The 20,831-nt window shown below is 46.4% G+C and overlaps 1 protein-coding gene and 1 long non-coding RNA gene across 4 annotated transcripts in view; one reads left to right on the top strand and one right to left on the bottom strand.

The window, feature by feature from the left end:
- The window catches only part of CCDC138 (coiled-coil domain containing 138), a 38,155-nt gene extending 24,460 nt beyond the window's left edge, over window positions 1-13,695 (bottom strand). For 2 of the 3 annotated variants that reach the window (XM_078775872.1, XM_078775873.1), the window contains exons 1-4: window positions 13,631-13,694; window positions 13,358-13,403; window positions 11,399-11,540; window positions 9,163-9,332 (exon numbers count right to left, since the gene is read on the bottom strand). In XM_078775872.1, the coding sequence (XP_078631998.1) occupies window positions 9,163-9,332; window positions 11,399-11,540; window positions 13,358-13,403; window positions 13,631-13,633 (361 nt within the window). In that variant the 5' untranslated portion in view covers window positions 13,634-13,694. Of the gene's footprint in view, window positions 1-9,162; window positions 9,333-11,398; window positions 11,541-13,357; window positions 13,404-13,630 lie in introns of all 3 variants that reach the window. The other variant, XM_078775874.1, reaches the window with a different exon arrangement.
- LOC137428207 (uncharacterized) lies at window positions 2,371-7,281 on the top strand. Its single transcript, XR_013623069.1, has 2 exons — window positions 2,371-2,743; window positions 5,589-7,281. It is a non-coding gene; the product is annotated as an uncharacterized LOC137428207 (long non-coding RNA).
- Window positions 13,696-20,831: the final 7,136 nt, after the last annotated feature.

Below are 20,831 nucleotides of genomic sequence, written 5' to 3'. Positions count from 1 at the left end.
TTATACAGTGGTAAGGGAAAATCGGCTGGATTCGATTTTCAAACATAAATTCCCATTGTGCTACAAAAGTGAGTTTAGCATTGTCATAAAGGTTTTCCGTCTCATCTCCAAGTAAGATTTGCACACACTGATCCTGCCACTGGAATGCGTGCAGGCAGGTTGCCCATGGCAACCATTTGGTGTTGTGTCCTGGGCCCTAGTCCACACTTACATATGGGATCAGAAACGATTTTTTAAATGTAACCTCTTTCACCTTCTCCTGCCCTACACCCCCCAGCCAAATACATTTTACAGACACATTGTATGAGGCATGTATAGGATCGTTGATTGTATGGGATTGAATGGGATTGCATATCCCATATGGATCCCATATTGATTTAGCATATCACCTCATTATGTGGTCTTGCTGTGTTTTTGTGTGTATGGGTGTGGGTATGTATGTGTGGGTATGCATGTGTTTTTGCACCCCTCTCCCCCCCCCCCCCCCTCCTCCAACCATGGCCCCAATACTGCTACAATAATTTGTGAAATGGTACGACACAGTTTACATCGTTAAAATAATACACAGATGAGTGTATGATTTGCACAGCAGGTCGAGAGGGACAATAGTATCCATCATATAACCTTTCACAGCCTTGTAAGGGAGAATAAGTGCAGCCAATCATACACAGTTATTTTTAGAAAAATACAATGAGTGTCGTATTTCGCATAGTATTAATACCCCTAAAGGAGCCCCGCCCCACCCCCCCCCCCCCCCAGCCTCATTCCTCCCTTGGCATTCTGCCACTTCTCCTCCTCCCTTCCCCACCCTTTTCCTCCCCTCTTTCCTCCTCCTTTCCTCCTCTTTTGTTTCACTTTTACCTGTTTCCCTTTTCATAGTTCTCATTGTTTTCTCTCATTGTTGATGAGATTCATTATTGTCAACATGATTGTCATATTGTTGATTATTATTCATGTTCATTCTCAAATTTTGTTAATGATAAACTGTTTCATTGCTGATTATACCACGTGGATGTAATGATACAGTAAATGTTTGTCTTCTGCAATGGATGATTATGGTATGACTATGATTATGAATTTCCATTCATTGGTACACATTTCAGGAATCTTACACCATTTTAATTGTCAAGAACTTTGAGTGTCTTTCAAAGTGAGACATGGTGGGTGACACATGACATGACATGTGACATCACATGACGTGTGACATGTGACACGTGTGACATGTGGCACGTGACATGTGCGACATTGCCCAATGAACTGGTTCATATCTGTCTGATCAATTTGGTTGATTGTCTCACAAATGAAGGGTTGAGTTGCCTTCAGTGGTTGTTAAACTTTAATTTGTGATATGATGACCACACAGGATTGAAAAAATATGTCAGATATGATCCAGAGGCAGAACGGTGATTTGTCAACTGACGGCAGATATGGGTCAAACGGTGACCATGGACCGACGATCATATTTCCCCGTCAGTAGACGGAACTGTTTTGCCAACATTGAGTACAGGCTTAGATATAGAGTTATCAGACTGATAAATGTGAATTTTGCTATTTTGATATTTGATATTTTGATATTTTCAATGATAATTTCAATGATGATTTGATATTTGAATTTTGATATTATCATTTATGATATTTTATTATGTATTATTATTAGGATTTTATTGATTAATGTTGGTGAATTGATTGAAATTGCATATTTGAATTGATTCTGATTCTGATCAGATTGATCTGATTGATTTTGATCTGATTAATTTAATCTGATCTGATTTTAATTTAAATTTAATTTAATCAAGTCAATTGATGGATGAATGAAAAGTGCGGTCTCAAGAAAGAAGCTTTGAGACATTTGCGAAACATCAATGTGCAGACAACCTTGGACGATGAGCGAGGTGGTGAGTCTAGTGGTTATTTGTTATATTATGTGGTTATTTTTGTTTGACCCCCCCTTAACAGGACTTACTGATCCAGACTCATCTGCAACACTGATCAGTGAGATTGGGGTGTGGGAAAAGCCACAGAACAGGGAGACTCTCTGGCAATCACTTGAAGTCATCAATTGCAAAGGTGGAGAGACACTTCCTGGACGATTACGGAGTCGAGCTTATAGGACATAAGCTAGGAAATTGACAGGGGGTACAAGTGTAATTTAAAGTGTAGTCTTGGTAGTTATCTGGTACATTGAGTAAATACTGAGTGTTATTCATATACAGGCAGAATGGGGAATGCAGCTTGTAAGAATACACAAGGACAACCAGATATTCCAAAAAAAGGTACTTGTGCATATTATATGTACGACCGATATGGTGAAGAGGCTATTAGTGAGGTTGAAAATTGGTATTTGTGGACAAAGAGACATGATAAGGAGTTTCCAAGAGATGGTACATTTGAGCGAAGTCGATTGGAGAGATTAGGACAAGAATTGAAAGCCAGGAAGCAACATAATTTAACAGTAGACTGGCTTGCATTCCATTATTGGGATATGGAATCCAGGAATAGGGCACAGCAAGGACGTATATTGGACCTAGAACTTAAAATAAAAACGATGCAGGATACATTAGAGGACATAAATGCACAACTGCCCTCGAACATAGGAATAAAAGTGACAGTTGTCCCATCTGATTCCCATTTGTCTCCCCAAAAAGGACGGTACAGAGAATTTTTTCGTGTTTCAGGAGAGAACCAGAGATTGCAGTGGCAACTCAGGGATCTGGAGATGCAGCCCAGAAATACAAGTGAACAGGTGGGCAGATCAGGCAATGACAGAAACCGATGTTACAAGTGTGGAAATATGGGACACTGGAAACGACGTTGTCCATATTCAAATAGGAAGACTAGTTCATAGGACGAACCAAGATCAAGGGTACCAGTGCTTACCGGTACCTCAGATAACGATTAGGCTTTCATTGCTGCAGATCCCAAATGACGACAGGCCTCAACAGATTAAATCATCAGACCAACATGAATAACTGTTGATGCTTCTTGTCTCAAAAATTTTCGGAGCAAGAATGAATTTTACTTTTGCTTATTAGCGAATTAATAATTAATTGATTAAATGCCAAAATTGGATTTTTTTTTTGGAACATGAATTAAAAGATCCAGAATTAGAGTTCATTCTGGAAGCCTCATATTTGCCAATTATAAATGTGGTTTTAGGGAGTATTATGGGCGAAACAATTTTTTACAACAAAACAATTACCAAAGTGTGGAACATTGCTTTGCAAAATTTTTTGGAAACCAAGTGACGAGCATCACATGATCAGCAGGTGGGCATTTTGGACTATTTTTTTGCATGCTGATAGGTCAGTGGTCGACTGACATGTAAATAGATGTATTGTCAAATTGGGATAAATTATTGTGGGACCAAAAAGGGTAATTTCAATGTGACATTATAGGGGTTTTCTAAAAAAAAAATAAACTTTTTGTCTATTTGTGTATTAGCGTTTCTAAAATTAAAGGATAAATTTTACGAAATTGAAATGCAATTGACACCCATCTTGATCTGTTATTAATGGTTCAAATGCAAACAAATATACATAATGCTTGGGTTTGTGTATGTTTGTGTGTCAATGTTTTTTGTTTTGTGTGTCAATCTTATAAGAATAGCCAGAAAATTCGTAAAATAAAATAGGAATATAATTTGAGTATGAACATTATCTCTTTTGTCAAGGGCGATGGAATATACGGATGTGATGTGCTAGGTTATGAGCAGCCATTAATTAATAGTAGAATTGTGAGTAATTTTGGGATTCCATTTTTGATAGAATTTATATGACAATAACAGCTATTTATGGATAGGAGCTTCATAAACAAAATGAGTACAAAATTAGCCAAATTTGGAAGTGGTCTTACACTGACTTTCCAGAGTACTCTGCTCATGGATTTTTACATATATAAACTTGACCTTTATCAGCATATAAATTGTGCTGTATGTATGGATGTGTCTTAGGCATAGACGATATGGGCAGATAGTAACGACAATTTTGTTGAATTGAACTATTGTGAGTTTTACAACGAAATGCATTGTGAATCTTAAAACCAAGGGGCAGACGTGAACGCGCTGTTATTTTTTTTTACACTCAGAACACGATGTTACGTGTACCTGCAACATATTTTGTTAATCTGCCACACCTATATTGGCATACTGGTGTCAGTAGTATTCACTAAGTTGCATAGAAAATGGAGGAACAACTTTTAACGGAGTATACAACCACGTATTTGGATATTTTCTACAAAAGTAGGGGTTTCAATAAGTGGTAGCTGTACACATGGGATTTATCAAATTAAGTTATGCAGTTTAAACAAAGTTACTGGTAAACAGAAGGGAAATGGATAGTAAATAAATTCTTCAATGCTGGGTAAATTTAATGAGATATTACAAAGACTTATAAGAGCTACTGTTCTTCCTTATAGCAGTGGGAAAAGAGTGAATTAGAACCAAATGAATCTATAAATGAATGTGATAGGGATAATATCCTCAATTTGTGTTACTTATTTGATTGTGGGTAAAGAAATTATTTTATCGTAATGGATTGATAACAGCAGCCTGCAATGTCCTGAGAGTGTGCATCCATGTAATTAGAAATCCCAGATTTGTTTTTACAAACAACATTTGGTAGACGTCTTATGTCGACGAGCACTTACTTGGTAGATAAAAATGGTACTGCATGTTGGCAGCCACTTTTGCGGCCATTTAGGCCAAACACATTGAGAGAAAATTGTCGTTCAATACGTAATTTACACATGGCTATTTGTAAAAGGGAAGTTGTTGCGATGGGAAACATTTCTGAAGGTTTATTAAAGTGTTATAATATGACATGTGTCAAGGCAAACTATTGGATGGGCAAATTAGATCTGGTTATAGAATGAATTTGCTGACCCTTTGAAGTTAATTCTTTGAAATTGATTGTTTTACTAGTATTTTGAGTTCACATTGGAAATAGTTTGGTAGAGCTTTGTTAAAACCTATGGTTGTGGTATTTTGGAACGAATTCACAGATCATAGGAAGTTGATAACAATAGAAATAAATATGGACCCCGGGAGATAGGGGCATCAGGATAAGGCAAATAATCAGATTTATGTTATAGATTAAGGGATTTTTCTTTAGTCACATTTTAAGAAGTTTGTTAGTTTGGTATATAATGTTGAATGTCATTGACATAAATGAGGGCATAACAACTTGTTGTGCACTATGTCTGTTTTACACGATCGATGAACTCATATAACCACAAGTAACACTGTTAAAGAAAAAAAAAAAAAAAAAAAAAGCGGGGAGGACTATGCTAATAACACATTAGGCATAGTTTGCTTGTTTGCAAGAATTGTTGGGAATTAGATATTCCTGTTTGTGATTTAAATCATATATAATCACTATTAATGCATTTATTTTCTTTGAGTTGAGTTACAACACCTGCATGTGTTTAATTTTTGAATTATATGAACCTGAAAGCAATTGTGGATGCTATTCTTAGTTTTAGTAGTGTAAAACACATGTCTGATTTGAATATTATTCGTGTGAAGTTGTTATAAAATATAGTGATTTCATGTTACAATGTACCCCATCTGATTCAATCTGTGTGGAGAGCAGATATAAATGTGGCTAAGTAAAGGAAAGACAAGACCACATCCCAAATGGAGTGATAACGACATCTGGGAAGAAGTTTGAAAAAGGAAAATTTGTGAAAATGAAGTTAATCTTGGCATACACCCTCTTTCTCAAAGAATGATGAAGAAATGCTCCTTTGGAAGATGGATGTTTACCTTCACCAAGGGAAAATTATGTGACCATTTGTCTGGGTCACACTGCAACATATGGAAAAGGGCGATCACTTACTTGTGTTCAAATACCTCGAACATTCATCACATCAGCAATTGCAGGACGACGATATTTTACCTGCAACGTTTACGGGATACGGTGACGTGTGTCATTACTTCACCAACTTCCGGGGAGCCAGCATGGAGCTGCAAGCGAACGACTGCCTTTTCCTTCACAACAGCTGTGCACGATTCTGCTGTGGGCTCCTGGTATGGACCATGGGCAACTGAGTACCATGGTCCCAACATCATCATTGCGGATGCATCCGGCATCCCTGCTCCACATCTTGTTGACAAATCAACATCACATCAATACTTGCTCCATGCTCACGATTAGTGAGGAGGCAAGTCGACTACAACTGGATGGAGGCCTTGTTCAAATCTACTATGGCTCACAGCAAGAGTGGCAAGGATGCTGCATGGAGAGCAGGGTCAGTCTTTGACTCTGCCCAGCTATCACAACAGCGGAAAATCCTATGCAAATAGTGAAGGTGTGATGAAGACGACAGGAGAAAAATGTTTTATGCTGAAATTCCAAACACAAGTGATCCGCCCCTTTTTTCAAACAAAGAAAGTCAATATTTGATTAAAGGCAAATATTTTGCCAAATGTTGCAGATGCTTTATTATTTTAATGATGAACTGAAATTATTGCGTTTTGGTGAAGGTGAAATGTTTTGTGATCTTTATGCAAATGAGTTGAATTGAATTATCAACATAGAAAGAGTCAATGAACAAGGAAATGTATTGTGATCAAAATTCTTCCAGAATGACGGTGTATGCCTTAGGAAATTGAATTACCAGATTAGTGTTTTGAATATTTAAATGTGGTAATGTTTAGATTAATGGTTAATATAAACATAAATGAAAAACTGGGGATTGTCAGGGAATAAATATTCATATTGACAATATTGCTAGAATATATATCAATGTAATCTTGTTTAAAGTGGAGTATATGTTTTACTTTACGAATGAGTAAAGTGCATAGAACTAGCAGGTGGGTGGGAGAGTTAATTTCAGACAAAAATGTGTAACGCTCGTGGACTGCCATCTGTGTAGGAAAATAGCCTATGTTCAGGTCACTGCGCACAGGCTGCAAATTCTTCCTCAGCAGGTCAGAGTATTTGACCTCTTGAACAGAAATAAGTACTAGCTGGCCAAGAGAGAGCCAAATAAGGTTTTGGATAAGGGACACCCTGCATGCTTTGCAACATCAAAGGAGTTTGGGGCTTTAAAACCAGGAGAAAGTTGCGAGCAGAGAGCAGAGTGGACGGGGAACAACTGAAGACTGGTCAGCAACTGAACGAGCTTCAAAAGACCTACAGACCGAGCTTCAACCAAGACCTACCAAACGAGCTTCAACAAAGACTGGAACAAAGACTCATTAAAGATCTCGGCTTAGTATACAACAAATTCTCAAGTATACAACAAATTCTGAAAAGTGAATAAAACATTGATTTTGCTAAACCGAGTCTCTTGAAGTTTTAGTAACATAACACCAGTAATTGTTAATAATTCTCCAAGAGCGCATATATAATACAACTTTCTGGCGAAGTTCCTCTCACGGTCCGGGGGTCACCGAGACCAGGTATTCACCGAGGGGACCACGTAACACTTTCCAAGACACAAGTGTGTGGGTCATCCAAAAAAACAAACTAAATACATTATTTAAGAACGACACTCGGTAGAGCACAAACCTCCGCGAGGCTGAAAAGTTTATGTTTTGTATCCACTGATAGGTCGGATCTGGATTCGGACCTCAACCAAAATCGAATCGGCTTGCTCTCGTCACCGAACCAACTCATTCATCAGGTTTAGTCATAACTCATCAACAACTTTTTGAAATATCATGTTAGATATCGCTTTTCACCCAATCTCTCAATGGTGAAGAATCACTTAATAATTAAATAATTATCGTATCTGAATCCATATTCAGATCTTCACCAAAATCGATTCCATTAGTCCTTGTCAGACACCCAACCTATCCACCAAGTTTCGTTCAAATTCGTCCATAACTTTTTGAGATATCCTGCTTTGTATCGTTTTTGGCCCTATCTCCCAATGGTGAAGAATCGCTTTAAAAATTCTACGAGCCAGATCCGGATCTTCACCACAATCTAATAATTTCGTCCTTGTCACATACACTACCTCTCTGCCAAATTTCGTTTGAATCCGTCCACAACATTTTGAGATATTTTGTTCACAGACAAATAAACAAACAGACAGGGGTGAAAACATAACCTCCATCCACCTTCGGTGGCGGAGATAGCAATCCATTACAATGCCATGTCTGTCAGAAATTGCGAGGAATCAAATAATTGGACACCTTCAAGCAGGGTCTTCCATTAGCCATGTTGCACGGCTCTTTAACGTGAGGTGGAACAGTTTATGATCTCTGAAGACGTTATCAACCCACTGGATCAACAAGAGATATGCCAAGGAGTGGACGTCCCAGGATAACGACTCCTGTTTAGGACCGATACATTTGCATGACCAATCTATGCGAACGGTTTCAAACTGCCCTGAGTACTGCAAACACACTCGCTGGACCTCGAAGGATAAGTGTCAGCACCATCTTGAGATGTCTCTACGGTGCAGGGATCCATGTTCGTCATCCATGATTGACTACTTAAAAGCCTGTATAAAAAAAAAATCTTCAAGGGGGTTTATTAAAATACAAATAGAGAGTGTAGTGGTCAGAGTGGGTCCACAACAACAGAAAAAGTAGAGGTTCCAGGGAACCTGAACTCAACTGGTCTATATCAATATGGTTAGAATATGCATAATAGACCCACAAACTATATAGTTTATATGTGCTAAAGAGGTACAATAACGTTGAAGGTATCTCATGTTTAAACAGGAAACTAGAAAAAATTGAGTTTTAAGTGAGGCATGAAAAGTAAAACTACAATTACTTTTCTCAGATTTCAGACTTGAATTTATTATATGTGTTGAGTTTTGTTACATACTGTCCACACACCAAGTTTCAGCCTTCTAGCTACATTAGGAATTACCAGATTGACAAAAATTGATTTTTCAATATGGCCGCCCTGCCGCGACCATTTTTGGGCATTAAACGCCCAAATGCAATCCCAAACTAGTTTATGTCTTAAAGATGCTGCATAACAAGTTTCATCAAATTTCATCAATATTTGTGACTTTTAGAGCATAGACGTCAAATTGTTTACAGACGACAGACAGACAGACAGACGGACGACGGACACTGGGTGTTGACAAAAACTCAGCTGGACATAGTCCAGTTGAGTTAATAAGAGTAAGGCTTGGGTATCGAATTGATCAACAACAAAAAGTATTTTTAATTGATGTTCCTAATAGCATATTCCATACCTCTGTTCATGCAGACTTTATTGGCATTCCTCTCATGCACCTTGTGCTGTTTGCTTCTCTGCCTTTTAGTCTTCTGGTCCTCAAAATAATCCTTGACATCGTCTTCGTCCCCATCACTTTTGCTACTACTCTCGCTCTCATCCACCTGTTCCAGTGGAGGCTTCTCCATGCTGCGGTTAAAAAGGAATTCTGAAGTACCCGGTTATGTTTCAAACTGTGTATGCTCAACCAAGAGTTGCATTAAGCAAAAGGTAGAACTGTCTGTGCTGAGAGGGTGATCGTTTGTTTCATTGTGCTTGTGTCATGGTTTTAGTGATTTATTATTATCAATAATTATTAGGTGAATTATTATGGGGCGGGGGGTCTTCTTGTACGATATTTCACAAAGTCCATCTTCATAACACTTATCTGTGCACTACATTCAATGTTTTATAATATTTAAAAAATTGTAGAGTATATGAATATTAATAAATCCTGCTTAAGGGTGATGATCTGAGATGGTGGTGAGCAGCTGTCTTGAAGACCTCGAGGGAAGATTGAGTTCGAAAAGAACGTGAAGGTTGGTTCCTTCCACAGGGGGAAAAAGAGAAAACAAATGAGCGGAGTTTCACTATATGTATCGCATGTGCCCTGCAGATACCTGGGGGAGGAGGAGGAGGCGGGGAAGGAGATGGAGGCCAAAGCACGGAGAGGACAGAGGGTGCAATACCAGAAAGTAGGTGGAGGAAGACAGAGAGGCCACCGACCTGTCGGCGATGGATAAGTGATATGCCAATAGCTTCAGCTTCCAATGATTCCAATGATCATGAAGGCCTTGATTTCCAGTGTCAAACTGAGCAAGGTGTGAGGCAGGTGTGCCAGCCCAGAGGGGAGAGTAGTGTTCTATAAAGCTGTGGGTGAAGGCCCTGTAGGTAGATAGAAGATTAGGTGTGCCATGGAAGGACTTTGCACAGAGGAGGATACCTGATGGACTGAGATTCTTGTTAACCAAGGTCATGGAAAAGAAGATCACAACATGTGAGCTGACGTAGTCGTAGTTTGAGATGGTCATTAGTTTAATGGGGTTGGGCTGAGATTGTAATAGGTCAAGCAGGAATCCATATGGTGTTGACAAAACTTGGTTTTGATGTCACTTAGTGTCACTTGTCCTTGATAGGCTGGCAGGGCAACTTAGAACTATGTGCACTTGTGGTGTATAGGTAACAGGCAGCCATTAACCTGTTGAAAAATATTGGCTGCGTCAATCACTCTCAAAATATTATTTTTTCTTGTTAAGAATATTTAGCCTCCCAATTTTGAATTCTTCCAACCAGTGAAAGAATAAAAGGCTTCCTTTTTATATCGTGGTATTTTTACCATGGGCTTCTGCGAGTTGTACATAAAGTTATTTTTCAGGTTCAGTTCCTTAAAACATTTAAAAACTGTGTGAGTACAAAGTAAACAGCAATTACAACCAACTGGACAGTAATTTTACTTCTCATCTTACTATAATTCACCAAATGTCCGTCCGTCCGTTTGAAGGTACCGCAAAAATGGCTCAACCGATCACAACGATATTTTGGGTGGGTATTCTTGGGACCCCTGGGAGTAAAATAGGCTATATTGTTTTTCCAATTTTCCAGTTTTTCCAAACACGATGGAATAATATTTACCGATATGAACAGTGATGTGACTTTTGTTGAAATTCTACAAATACTGTTTATTCTACGTACCAGGAGAGAGCAGATAGACTCCTGACGAACTCTTCCTATATAAACGTGCGGCTCCGAAGTAACATGGCAGCGTGTGCAAAGCGACTGAGAAACAGGTGTAGCGGCCGCTTCCGTGTTACAGATTCGGCGCGGACTCTTCACACATAAACGTGCGACTGAGAAAGACGTGTAGCGGCCGCTTCCGTTTTGCAGAATTCAATCCTTTTTCAAAATGGGCGCCATGTACTGTTTAGATTTTGATAATTTGCATGTGATATGATTCAACGGATGTTTATATGAAAAGTTTAAAATAAAAAGCCTTCAATTTCTGATATTTTTCTTTTCTTTTGCCTTTTCATTTGGGCTTCTCAATTGAAGCCCCGCCCATAGGGCGGGTACCATTGCTAATGACTATAATAACAATTCTTACCTAAACTTTTACTTGTATATTGCCAAAGGTTTTATAAACTTACATTGCAAAACTAGTTCCAGATAATTTAACCGAAAACTTTAAACCCAGCTTGCAGGTAGCAAGAACATCTTACCGACTCTTTCCAACAGAAAGCAGTGCATATCGTTCAGTGAGGGTCTTGGCGTAGGAACGACGATCATTGCAGTCCAATTGCTGTTCATGAGCCGCTTGAGTTTCCCATTCCCGCTCAGGTAATTTGTTCCTCCCATGATAACCTACAAGGATCATGTAATCAATATAACTCAATTGCTATTTTGTTAAACTAGTACATCCTCTCACTATGGGAGTGGTAGAGGGAGTCATGTTATTGTTCTTATTAGTATTGTCTATTATTATAACTTATTTTAGATCAGGTCATTGAAAGGATCAGACCGTGCATGGCATTTTATGTTATATCAGGTCATTCAAAAGATAGAACCGTTCCTCACGATTCTAAATTCCCTGTGATTAAATTTACTTCCATGAGGGTGTCGGGGAAGGGAGGGGGGAGCAATATCACATGTGGCGAAAACCCCTTGGGGAGGTGAGATATTGTTGTGTAATAACATTAATATCAAGCTATTATCATTAGTGTTATTACTTTTGTTATTACAAGCAGCCCTGGAAAACGCCATGAAAAACACCTTAGAAAAACGTCATGTTAGTGGCAGGAAAGGCCGTGTTATTAACCATTGTGGGGTATATAGGTTACAGTAGGTCTGAGCTCAGGTCCGCCAACTGTAAAGTTTGGTAGAGGATTAATAATGGTCTGGGGCTGTTTTTCATGGTTATGCCTCGGCCACTTGGTACCAGTGAACGGAAATCTTAACGCTACAGCATACAATGACATTCTAGACGATTGTGTGCTTCCAACTTTGTGGCAACAGTTTGGGGGAAGGCCCTTTCCTGTTTCAGCATGACATTGCCCCCGTGCACAAAGCGAGGTCCATACAGAAATGGTTTGTCAAGATCAATTTGGAAGAACTTGACTGGCCTGCACAGAGCCCCGACCTCAACCCCATTGAACACCTTTGGGATGAATTGGAACGCCGACAGTGAGCCAGGCGTAATCGCCCAACATCAGTGCCCGGCCTCACTAATGCTCTTGTGGCTGAATGGAAGCAAATCCCCACAGCAATGTTCCAACATATAGTGGAAAGCCTTCCCAGAAGAGTGGAGGCTGTTTCAGCAGCAAAGGGGGGGACAAACTCCATATTAATGCCCATGATTTTGGAATGAGATGTGTGATGTTTGGGTGTCCACATACTTTTGGTCATGTAGTGTATGAAGCATGTGGCCAAGTTTCATCAAAATGTGTGTTTGGTTCAAGTGATAATGACTGAAGTGGTTACAGACTCACTCATTGACTTACCTACGGCCACTGCTCGATCGCATAAGCTCACTGGACTAAAGTCTAGGTGACCTAAAATTTAATGTTTGAAATGCCCGTTTCAATAATACTATGAGTATGCATAACAAGAGCATGCCTCTGAACATTTCATTGGTTGTGGTATGGTTTTGAAACCAAATACTGTGGCCATTTTTGCGAACGTAACAAAGTACCTCTCTTAGACCTAATCGCTTGCTCCACTTGCCGAGCAGCTAGGCGAGCAACTTGCGAAGCGTTAGATACGGAACGACTGGCTTGGAAAACGATAGCAAGCTGTTTGCTAACGGAACACCCCCCTGGTTTACATCATTGCTGGAAATGTAGCTGTGTAGCTGTGTAGCTGATGCCACCCCTCCTGCGAGGTAGAGCCAGAATTTGTAACTTGTTGAGGATGCCGGTGATGATTCGGCTGCTCTTCGTTCAAGACACCGTGGGATCTTTAACGTCCATCAAGGACCACTGATGGTATATGGGTCCTCCAGTTTAACATCCTTCCGATGGAGGGAGAACATGCTAATGCCCCGCCCTCCGTGTAATTATACACCAGGATGACGTCATCGGGTACCTTTGGTCCTCAGGCGACATACCGAATGCTGCAAAAGGCATTATTATGACAGGATTAGGGTAACACTGTCGGTGTATGTGTGATTCGCAAAAACTTACGAGATAAGTTCATGACTGCACCATTGCAGGTTTTTCTTGAACTTTTCTGAATAAATACAAAGCAAACAAAAACAACGTATGGTACACCACAGCATATATATACATCGAGGTCCAGTAGGCCGATTAAAATAACAATAGTAAATCTGTCTCTAAGCACCAAAAATGTCGACTGACAAGTTTAAACAGGAAGTACTTCTCTGAACATTAAGAGAAGCAGACAAAGACAGCCAGTTATCGAATCTAACGAAGATGAAAAGAAAAACACATTCAAACCATGTTCGTCTCCCCGCCAACGCTTCTTTAAACGTCATAGGATTCTTCTTCTTCTTCCAGATGTGGTTGTTGTTGTTCTTAACGTTCTCCTTCCCCGCTCCCTTTATTTTACTTAGTACCGTATTCTTCCTCCTCTATCTCCATCGCTTCTTATGCATTCCTTCCCTTATTTATATTCTTCCTATTCGTTAATTTTTTATTCATATTCTTATTGATATTTAATTATTTTGAATTCAGCGCCTCCTTCAGCAAAGCTCACGGACATTTAACTGTTTGATCTTTCCATATCCCTTCCCTCAGTTGTATTTTATTTTCCTTATTTGATTATTATTTATGTCAATTAATTGATTTGCGATAATTACTTGATTTAAAAAAAAATCGAGATCACATATTGTCATTTAATTAGTTACCGTCTCATTAAACAACATCAAACAGGACGAAATCGAAATAGGAAACGATCTTGCAAGGATGGCTCTCGGTATGACGATCGAGCTATTTGAACATTGCATTCCCCATGTTGACCGCAGGCAGGTTGGTGGTCTTTCCGTCTTCTACCGACTCCTCTTCGGCCTTGCTCGCCCAGCTCTCTCTGTGCTCTGTCCCACAAATATTCCCTACAGGTCGCACAAGATCTGCCAGCAACCCTCTCATGGTTAAACTACCAAAATGAAGACTCTCTATTCTGTATTCACCTTCACTCTTTCATTCCCCTTTACTCCCGCCTCTGGAACAAACTCCCTCACTCTATTCAATCCCACTCCACCCTCCAGGTCTTTAAAACAGCTGTTCACCACCACATCTTGTCTTACCCCATCCAAAACCTTGATCTTTTCTACCCCCGCTAATTCACCCCAGATCCACTTTTTTGAAATACCGACTTCTTTCCTGGAAGTCCGAGCAGTGTCCATGTGTTTTATGCCTCTCCCACCCCCACCCCCACCCCCTTCCCATGCCTCCTCCCCCCAAGCCAAGAGCCCTCCCACAGATCTACCGATGTCCCTCTTCTCTACTGTTGTGCTTGTGTGCTTCCCTCTCCCCCCCCCCCCCCCCCATTTTGTCTCCCGCTCCCTTTATTATATGTTTTATGTGTCCGTTTTTTTTTTTGTGATTGATGTTAGGTCTTACACGAGCCTCGATCTTGCTTAGAAAAGAAAAAAATTATTTTTAAAAATAATATATTGAAGTGCGGTGCTATGCGCACGACTCGTTAGCCAAGAAGAGAAGCAACAACGCAGGTAACCCAAAAAGAGTCTTTATTTGCAAAGCTCAACTATAGCACTGAGGTGCTCGGGGCTGCGCGCCCCGTGTATATCCCGAGGCCACGCCTACCCCTCGGGCGTGGCCGACACCCTCTTGGTGCGCGGAATGATGACACCGTGCTAGCGCCATCGTGTCCGCCGCACGCGCCCCCCCCCCCCCCCCCCCCAGAATTCCCGCGCACCTGAAGGGTCAGTTTGCGGGGCAAACGGATGACCCGGCCGAAGCGCCGTATGGCGGCTGGCGGCGTCTGGGATGCCGGGATGTCATCTGGGATGCCTCCGGCGGCAACTGGGATGGGTGCAGGACCGGGGGGGGGGGGGGGGGCATGCCGGCGGTCCACCCGCTGGGGGGCGGCCCCGCCGCGGGGGCCGAGCCACTGGCGGGGGGTGGTCCACGTCGAGATGAGCCGGCTTGAGGCGGTCCACGGAACCGCGGTCAGGAGTACCGCCGATGTCGAGGGTGAAGTGTTTCGCCACGGTCTCCAGCACGCGGAAGGGCCCGTCGTACGGGGGCCGCAGCGGTGTCCGGTGGGCATCGTGGCGGACGAACACGTACTCCGCCGTGCGAAGCTCCGGGGCGACGTGCGTTGGCGGGCACCCGTGGTGCGCCGGCGGCACTGGGGCGAACCTCCGGGCGGTCTCCTGCAGTGCGGAGCGCTGCTGCGCCGCGGACCATGGTGCCGTGGAGTCAGGGAGGAACTCGCCCGGCACCCGCAGCGGTTGTCCGAAGGCCAACTCCGCCGCGGATGCGCGCAGGTCGTCCTTGGGCGCGGTCCGGTGGCCCAGCAGGACCCAGGGGAGCCTGTCGACCCAGCCGCCGTCGTGGAAAGAGGCCCGGAGCGCGGCCTTCAAGGAGCGGTGGAAGCACTCGCACAGGCCGTTGGCCTGAGGGTGGTAGGCCGTGGTGCAGTGCAGCTGGACGCCGAGCCCCCGCGCGACCGCCCCCCAGAGCTCCGAGGTGAACTGGGGGCTGCGGTCGGACGAGATGTCCGAGGGGGCGCCGAACCGGGCAAAGGGCAACCCAGGTGGCGATGAACGCCTCTGCGACGTCCGCCGCCGTCGTCGCCGCCAAAGGCACGACCTCCGGCCACTGGGTGGTGCGGTCCACCATGGTGAGGATGTGGGTGAAACCCCGCGAGGGGGGCAGAGGTCCCACCAAGTCCACGTGAACGTGGTCGAACCGACGTTCGGGCACCGTGAACGGGGCCAACGGGGCCTGGGTGTGGCGGTGCACCTTCGCGCGCTGGCACGCGAGGCACGTCCTGGTCCAATCGCGGACGGCCTTCCAGAGGCCATGCCAGACGAACTTGTCGGCGACCAGCCTCTGGGAGGCCTTCGTGCCCGGGTGGGACAGGCCGTGGATGGCGTCAAAAACCCGGCGCAGCCCGCGGGCACGAAGGGGCGAGGCCGCCCGAGGGAGACGTCGCACAAGAGGGCCGTGCCTGCGCCGTCGAACGGCACCTCAGTGACGCAAAGACCCGTTACGGCGGTCCGCAAGGCCTGGACGTCGGGGTCGGCGGTCTGGTCCGCCGCCATCGGGGCGTAGTCGATCCCGAGGTGGACCGCGTGGGCGACGGACCGGGAAAGGCAATCCGCCACCGGGTTGTCCTTTCCCGCGATGTGCCGGATGTCCGTCATGTACTCGGACACGGCCGAGAGGTGACGCTGCTGCCGGGCCGACCATGGCTCGGCGACCTTGGCCATTGCGAAAACCAGGGGTTTGTGGTCGACGAAGGCCATGAACGAACGGCCCTCGAGCAGATGGCGGAAGTGCCGGACCGCCAGGTGGAGCCCGAGCAACTCGCGGTCAAAGGTACTGTACCGGCGTTCGTGCGGGCGAAGCTGCCGGCTGAAAAACGCCAGCGGTTGCCAAGCACCACGCACCCATTGCTCGTGTACCGCGCCCACCGCGTAGTCTGACGCGTCGCTGGTGAGGGCGATCGGTGCATCGAGCACCGAGTGCGCGAGCATGGTGGCGTTAGCCAAGGCGAGCTTCGCGCCCGCGAACGCCGCGTCCATCTGCTCGGTCCAAACAACGTTACCTTTGCCCGGCTTCCCCCGGAGGGCCTCGTGCAGGCGGCGCAGGAGCTGGGCGATGCGGGGCAGGAAACGGTGGTAAAAGTTTACCATGCCCAGGAACTCCTGGAGCCCCCTGATCGTGCGGGGGCGCGGAAACCCCTTGACCGCCTCCACCTTTGCCGGCACGGGGGTGGCCCCGTGCCTGGTGACGCGGTGCCCCAAAAAGTCGATTTCGGCGACGCCGAACCGGCACTTGGCGGGGTTTACGATCAGGCCACACTGGCCCAGGCGTTCGAAGAGCGTGCGGAGGTGGCGGAGGTGCTCTTCGTGGGATGCGCTTGCGACGAGGATGTCGTCCAGGTAGACATACACGCAATCCAAGTCACGCAAGACGCTGTCCATCAATGGTTGGAACGCCTGAGCCGCATTCTTCAAACCGAAGGGCATCCGAAGAAACTCGAAGAGGCCGAATGGTGTAATGACGGCCGTCTTCGGTACGTCCTCCGGCCTGACAGGGACCTGGTGGTACCCGCGGATGAGGTCCACCTTAGAAAAGAAGGACATTTTCGCCAACCGGGCGGAAAAGTCCTGAATGTGAGGGTAGCATGGTATGGAATGGAATGGAATGAATGAATGCCATGAATGCCATGAATGGAATGGTAGCAGTCGGGGGTGGTGGCATCGTTGAGGCGGCGGTAGTCCCCGCACGGCCACCATCCCCCGCCGGGCTTCGGCACGATGTGCAGTGGCGACGCCCAAGCGCTCTTGGAGCGCCGTACGATGTCCAGCCGCTCCAGCGTAGCGAACTCCGCCTTTGCCACCGCGAGCTTCGTCGGCTCGAGGCGGCGTGCCCGGGCGTAGACCGGTGGCCCGACGGTGGGGATGTGATGTTCCACCCCGTGCTTGATGGCCACCGCCGGGAAGGTGGGCCGCGTGAGGGCCGGGAAGCTGGCGAGGAGGCGGGTGAACTCGTCCGCTGCCGGAAGCGTACAAACCAACCTCGCCGGGATCGAACCGCTCAGCAAGCCGCTTGGCGAGCTGCTCGGTGAGTCACTCAGGGAGCTGCCCAACGAACTGCTCAGCGTGCAAGCAAGCGAGCTGAATGTTTCCGCCTGGACGAGGCGCCTGTTCTTTACATCCACCAACAGCCCATTTGCACATAGGAAATCCGCACCTAGCAATGCCATGGGCACGCTGGCGGTTACGAACGTCCATTGAAAGCGTTGCCCTCCGAACCGCAGGGAGAGGCAGCGCTTCCCGAATGTGCAAATGGGCGTACCGTTGGCTGCAAGCAACGCGGGGCCCCGGCCCGCGGCTCGCTTGTCGGGCGTGGAGGCGGGGATAACGCTCACCTGTGTGCTTGTGTCGCAGAGGAAGCGATGCCCGGACAAGGTGTCCATGACAAAAAGGAGGCTGCCGGAATGGCCGACGCTGAGGGCTGCTACCGAGCGCCGGCTTGGTAGTTTCCCGACTTGCCGAACGAGCACGGCGGGCGACAATTCCTCGCCTTGTGGCCAAACCTGGCGTGGAAATGGCACCAGGTTTGCGGCGAAGGCGGAGGCCGCGGTTTTCGCGGTGGTGGTGGGTGGGGCGTGGCGGCGGCCACGCGGTGTGCATCGGCATCAGCCTCGGGAACCACGAGGTGTGCCTGCGCATCAGCCTCGAGATCCGCGACGGCCGCACCGAAGCTCGCCCGCGTCTCACAAGCCGCGAAAAACTTGTCGGCCTCGACGGCCAGCGCGCGGGGTTCCTTTATTTTGGAACCGGCCAACGCGAGGCGTACCTGTGCCGGCAGCTGGCGTAGAAAGAGCGCCCGGAATAAAAAATCCGGGGCTTTGTCACCCAGTAGCGAAAGCATGTGGTCCATCCGGACCGATGGTCGTGTGTCGCCGAGTTCGGGAAGGTCCAGGAGGCGGTCGGCCCGCTCGCACTCCGTGAGGCCGAATGTGGCGATGAGGAGGTGCTTGAGTGCCTCGTACCTGTGGTCGGCGGGTGGGTTCCGCAGGACGGACACGACTCGGGCGGCTGTGCCAGGCCCGAGGGCGGCGATGACGTGGTAATACCGCGTGTCATCTGCCGTTATGCCTCGAAGTCGGAACTGTGCCTCGGCCTGCACAAACCATACTTCGGCCTGAGCTTCCCAAAACTCGGGGAGCTTCACTGCTACCGCGTTGTTGGCCATGGCGCGTTCTGTTGGTCAGCGGCGGCTGAACCAGCATCGAGGTCACCAGTGAAGTGCGGTGCTATGCGCACGACTTGTTAGCCAAGAAGAGAAGCAACAACGCAGGTAACCAAAAAAGAGTCTTTATTTGCAAAGCTCAACTATAGCACTGAGGTGCTCGGGGCTGCGCGCCCCGTGTATATCCCGAGGTCACGCCTACCCCTCGGGCGTGGCCGACACCCTCTTGGTGCGCGGAATGATGACACCGCGCCAGCGCCATCGTGTCCGCCACAATATTAGCCATAATCACTTCCGTTTCCGGTCCGGTCGTGAGAGGACGCTGGCGTCACTTGCTCGCCGCTTCTCTGACTGGAGCATTGTCTGTATCTTGCTTTCCTGGTGGTCGTGGCGGATTTTTGGCCATTGAGTCTTCCTCTGCACGGTCCCGGCTCTGCTCTGCTGCTCCTGGCTTCACCTGCTCGGCTCCTTCGCTATTTCCTCGGGCTCACTCTCGTGGGTTGTGCCGCCCATTGTTTGCAGCGGCGGTGGTGGCGGTTTGCCGCCGTGATCTTGATTAGCGGCGGCGGTCGTTTGCCGCTGCATTTGCCGCTTTGCCTCCTCAACCTTGGCCTCCTGCTCGTCTCTTCGCTCCTGTCTGCCCTCTGCATGGTCCCGGCTCTGCTCCTGGCTTCACCTGCTCGGCTCCTTCGCTGTTTCCTCGGGCCCACTCCCGTGGGTTGTGTCGATTGTTTCGCCTCCTCACCCTTGGCCTCGTGCTCGTCCCTTCGCTCCTGCTGGCATGGCTCTGCGGTACTCCGCCGCAAGGCTTCTCCTGCTTAAAACCCGCTCCACCCCATCATGCATCTCTGCAATCAAATCGAATGGACTCCTGCGTCGACCCAGGTACATTCACCGTGGCTCCGGTCGTAAGTTTGTTTATTTACAATCAGGTCACTCCATCCCCATCCTCTGGTCGGCTCAGCGCACTCCCACTCATCGTCCCAACACACCTGGTCACAACAACGCACAAAATCGCACCTCCTGTCTGCGAACCCTGGCCAAATCACCTGGATTCATACCCGCCATACAAAACAACATCAAGCTCACCCTGTTCAATACCCGGTCCCTCAACAACAAATGCCTCATCCTGAACGACTACATCCTGGAAAATAAACTGGACTTTCTCTGTCTCACTGAGACCTGGCAACAACCACTGGACTACTACACGCTCAACCTCACCACACCCAATGGATATTCTTACATCAATAAACCACGCTCGGAGGGCCGAGGTGGTGGAATTGCCGTTATTCACCGACAAGACATCAAGACCAACCTCATCTCCATCTCATCTGCTCCATCATTTGAACACCTGGCTTTTAAACTCTCTGGTCACACACAGTCAGTCATGGCTGTTGTCTACCGCCCTCCCAAACCACACCCATCATTCCTGTCTGACTTCTCCTACTTTCTGACCCAGCTATGTTCCCTCTCCCCCTCAATCCTCCTCCTTGGTGATTTCAATATCCACATGGACTCCACTGACTCCACGCTAACCACTGACTTCACTGATGTACTCACCTGCTTTAACCTCACTCAACATGTCAACTTTCCTACCCATAACCGTGGTCACATTTTGGACCTTGTCTGCTCTACTGGACTAATTTTGCACCGTCTCTCTGGCTCCGACCTCACTCTCTCTGACCACCTAGCCATCACTCTGACCATCAACATCCCCACCCCAGCACCAAGGCATTATCGCACT

This window comes from Myxine glutinosa, chromosome 4, assembly GCF_964187855.1.
Source record: "Myxine glutinosa chromosome 4, kmMyxGlut1.1, whole genome shotgun sequence".
In the NCBI taxonomy this organism is placed as follows: domain Eukaryota; kingdom Metazoa; phylum Chordata; class Myxini; order Myxiniformes; family Myxinidae; genus Myxine; species Myxine glutinosa.
Note: the sequence above shows the minus strand (reverse complement) of the source record. Positions and strands in the feature narration are given on the sequence as shown.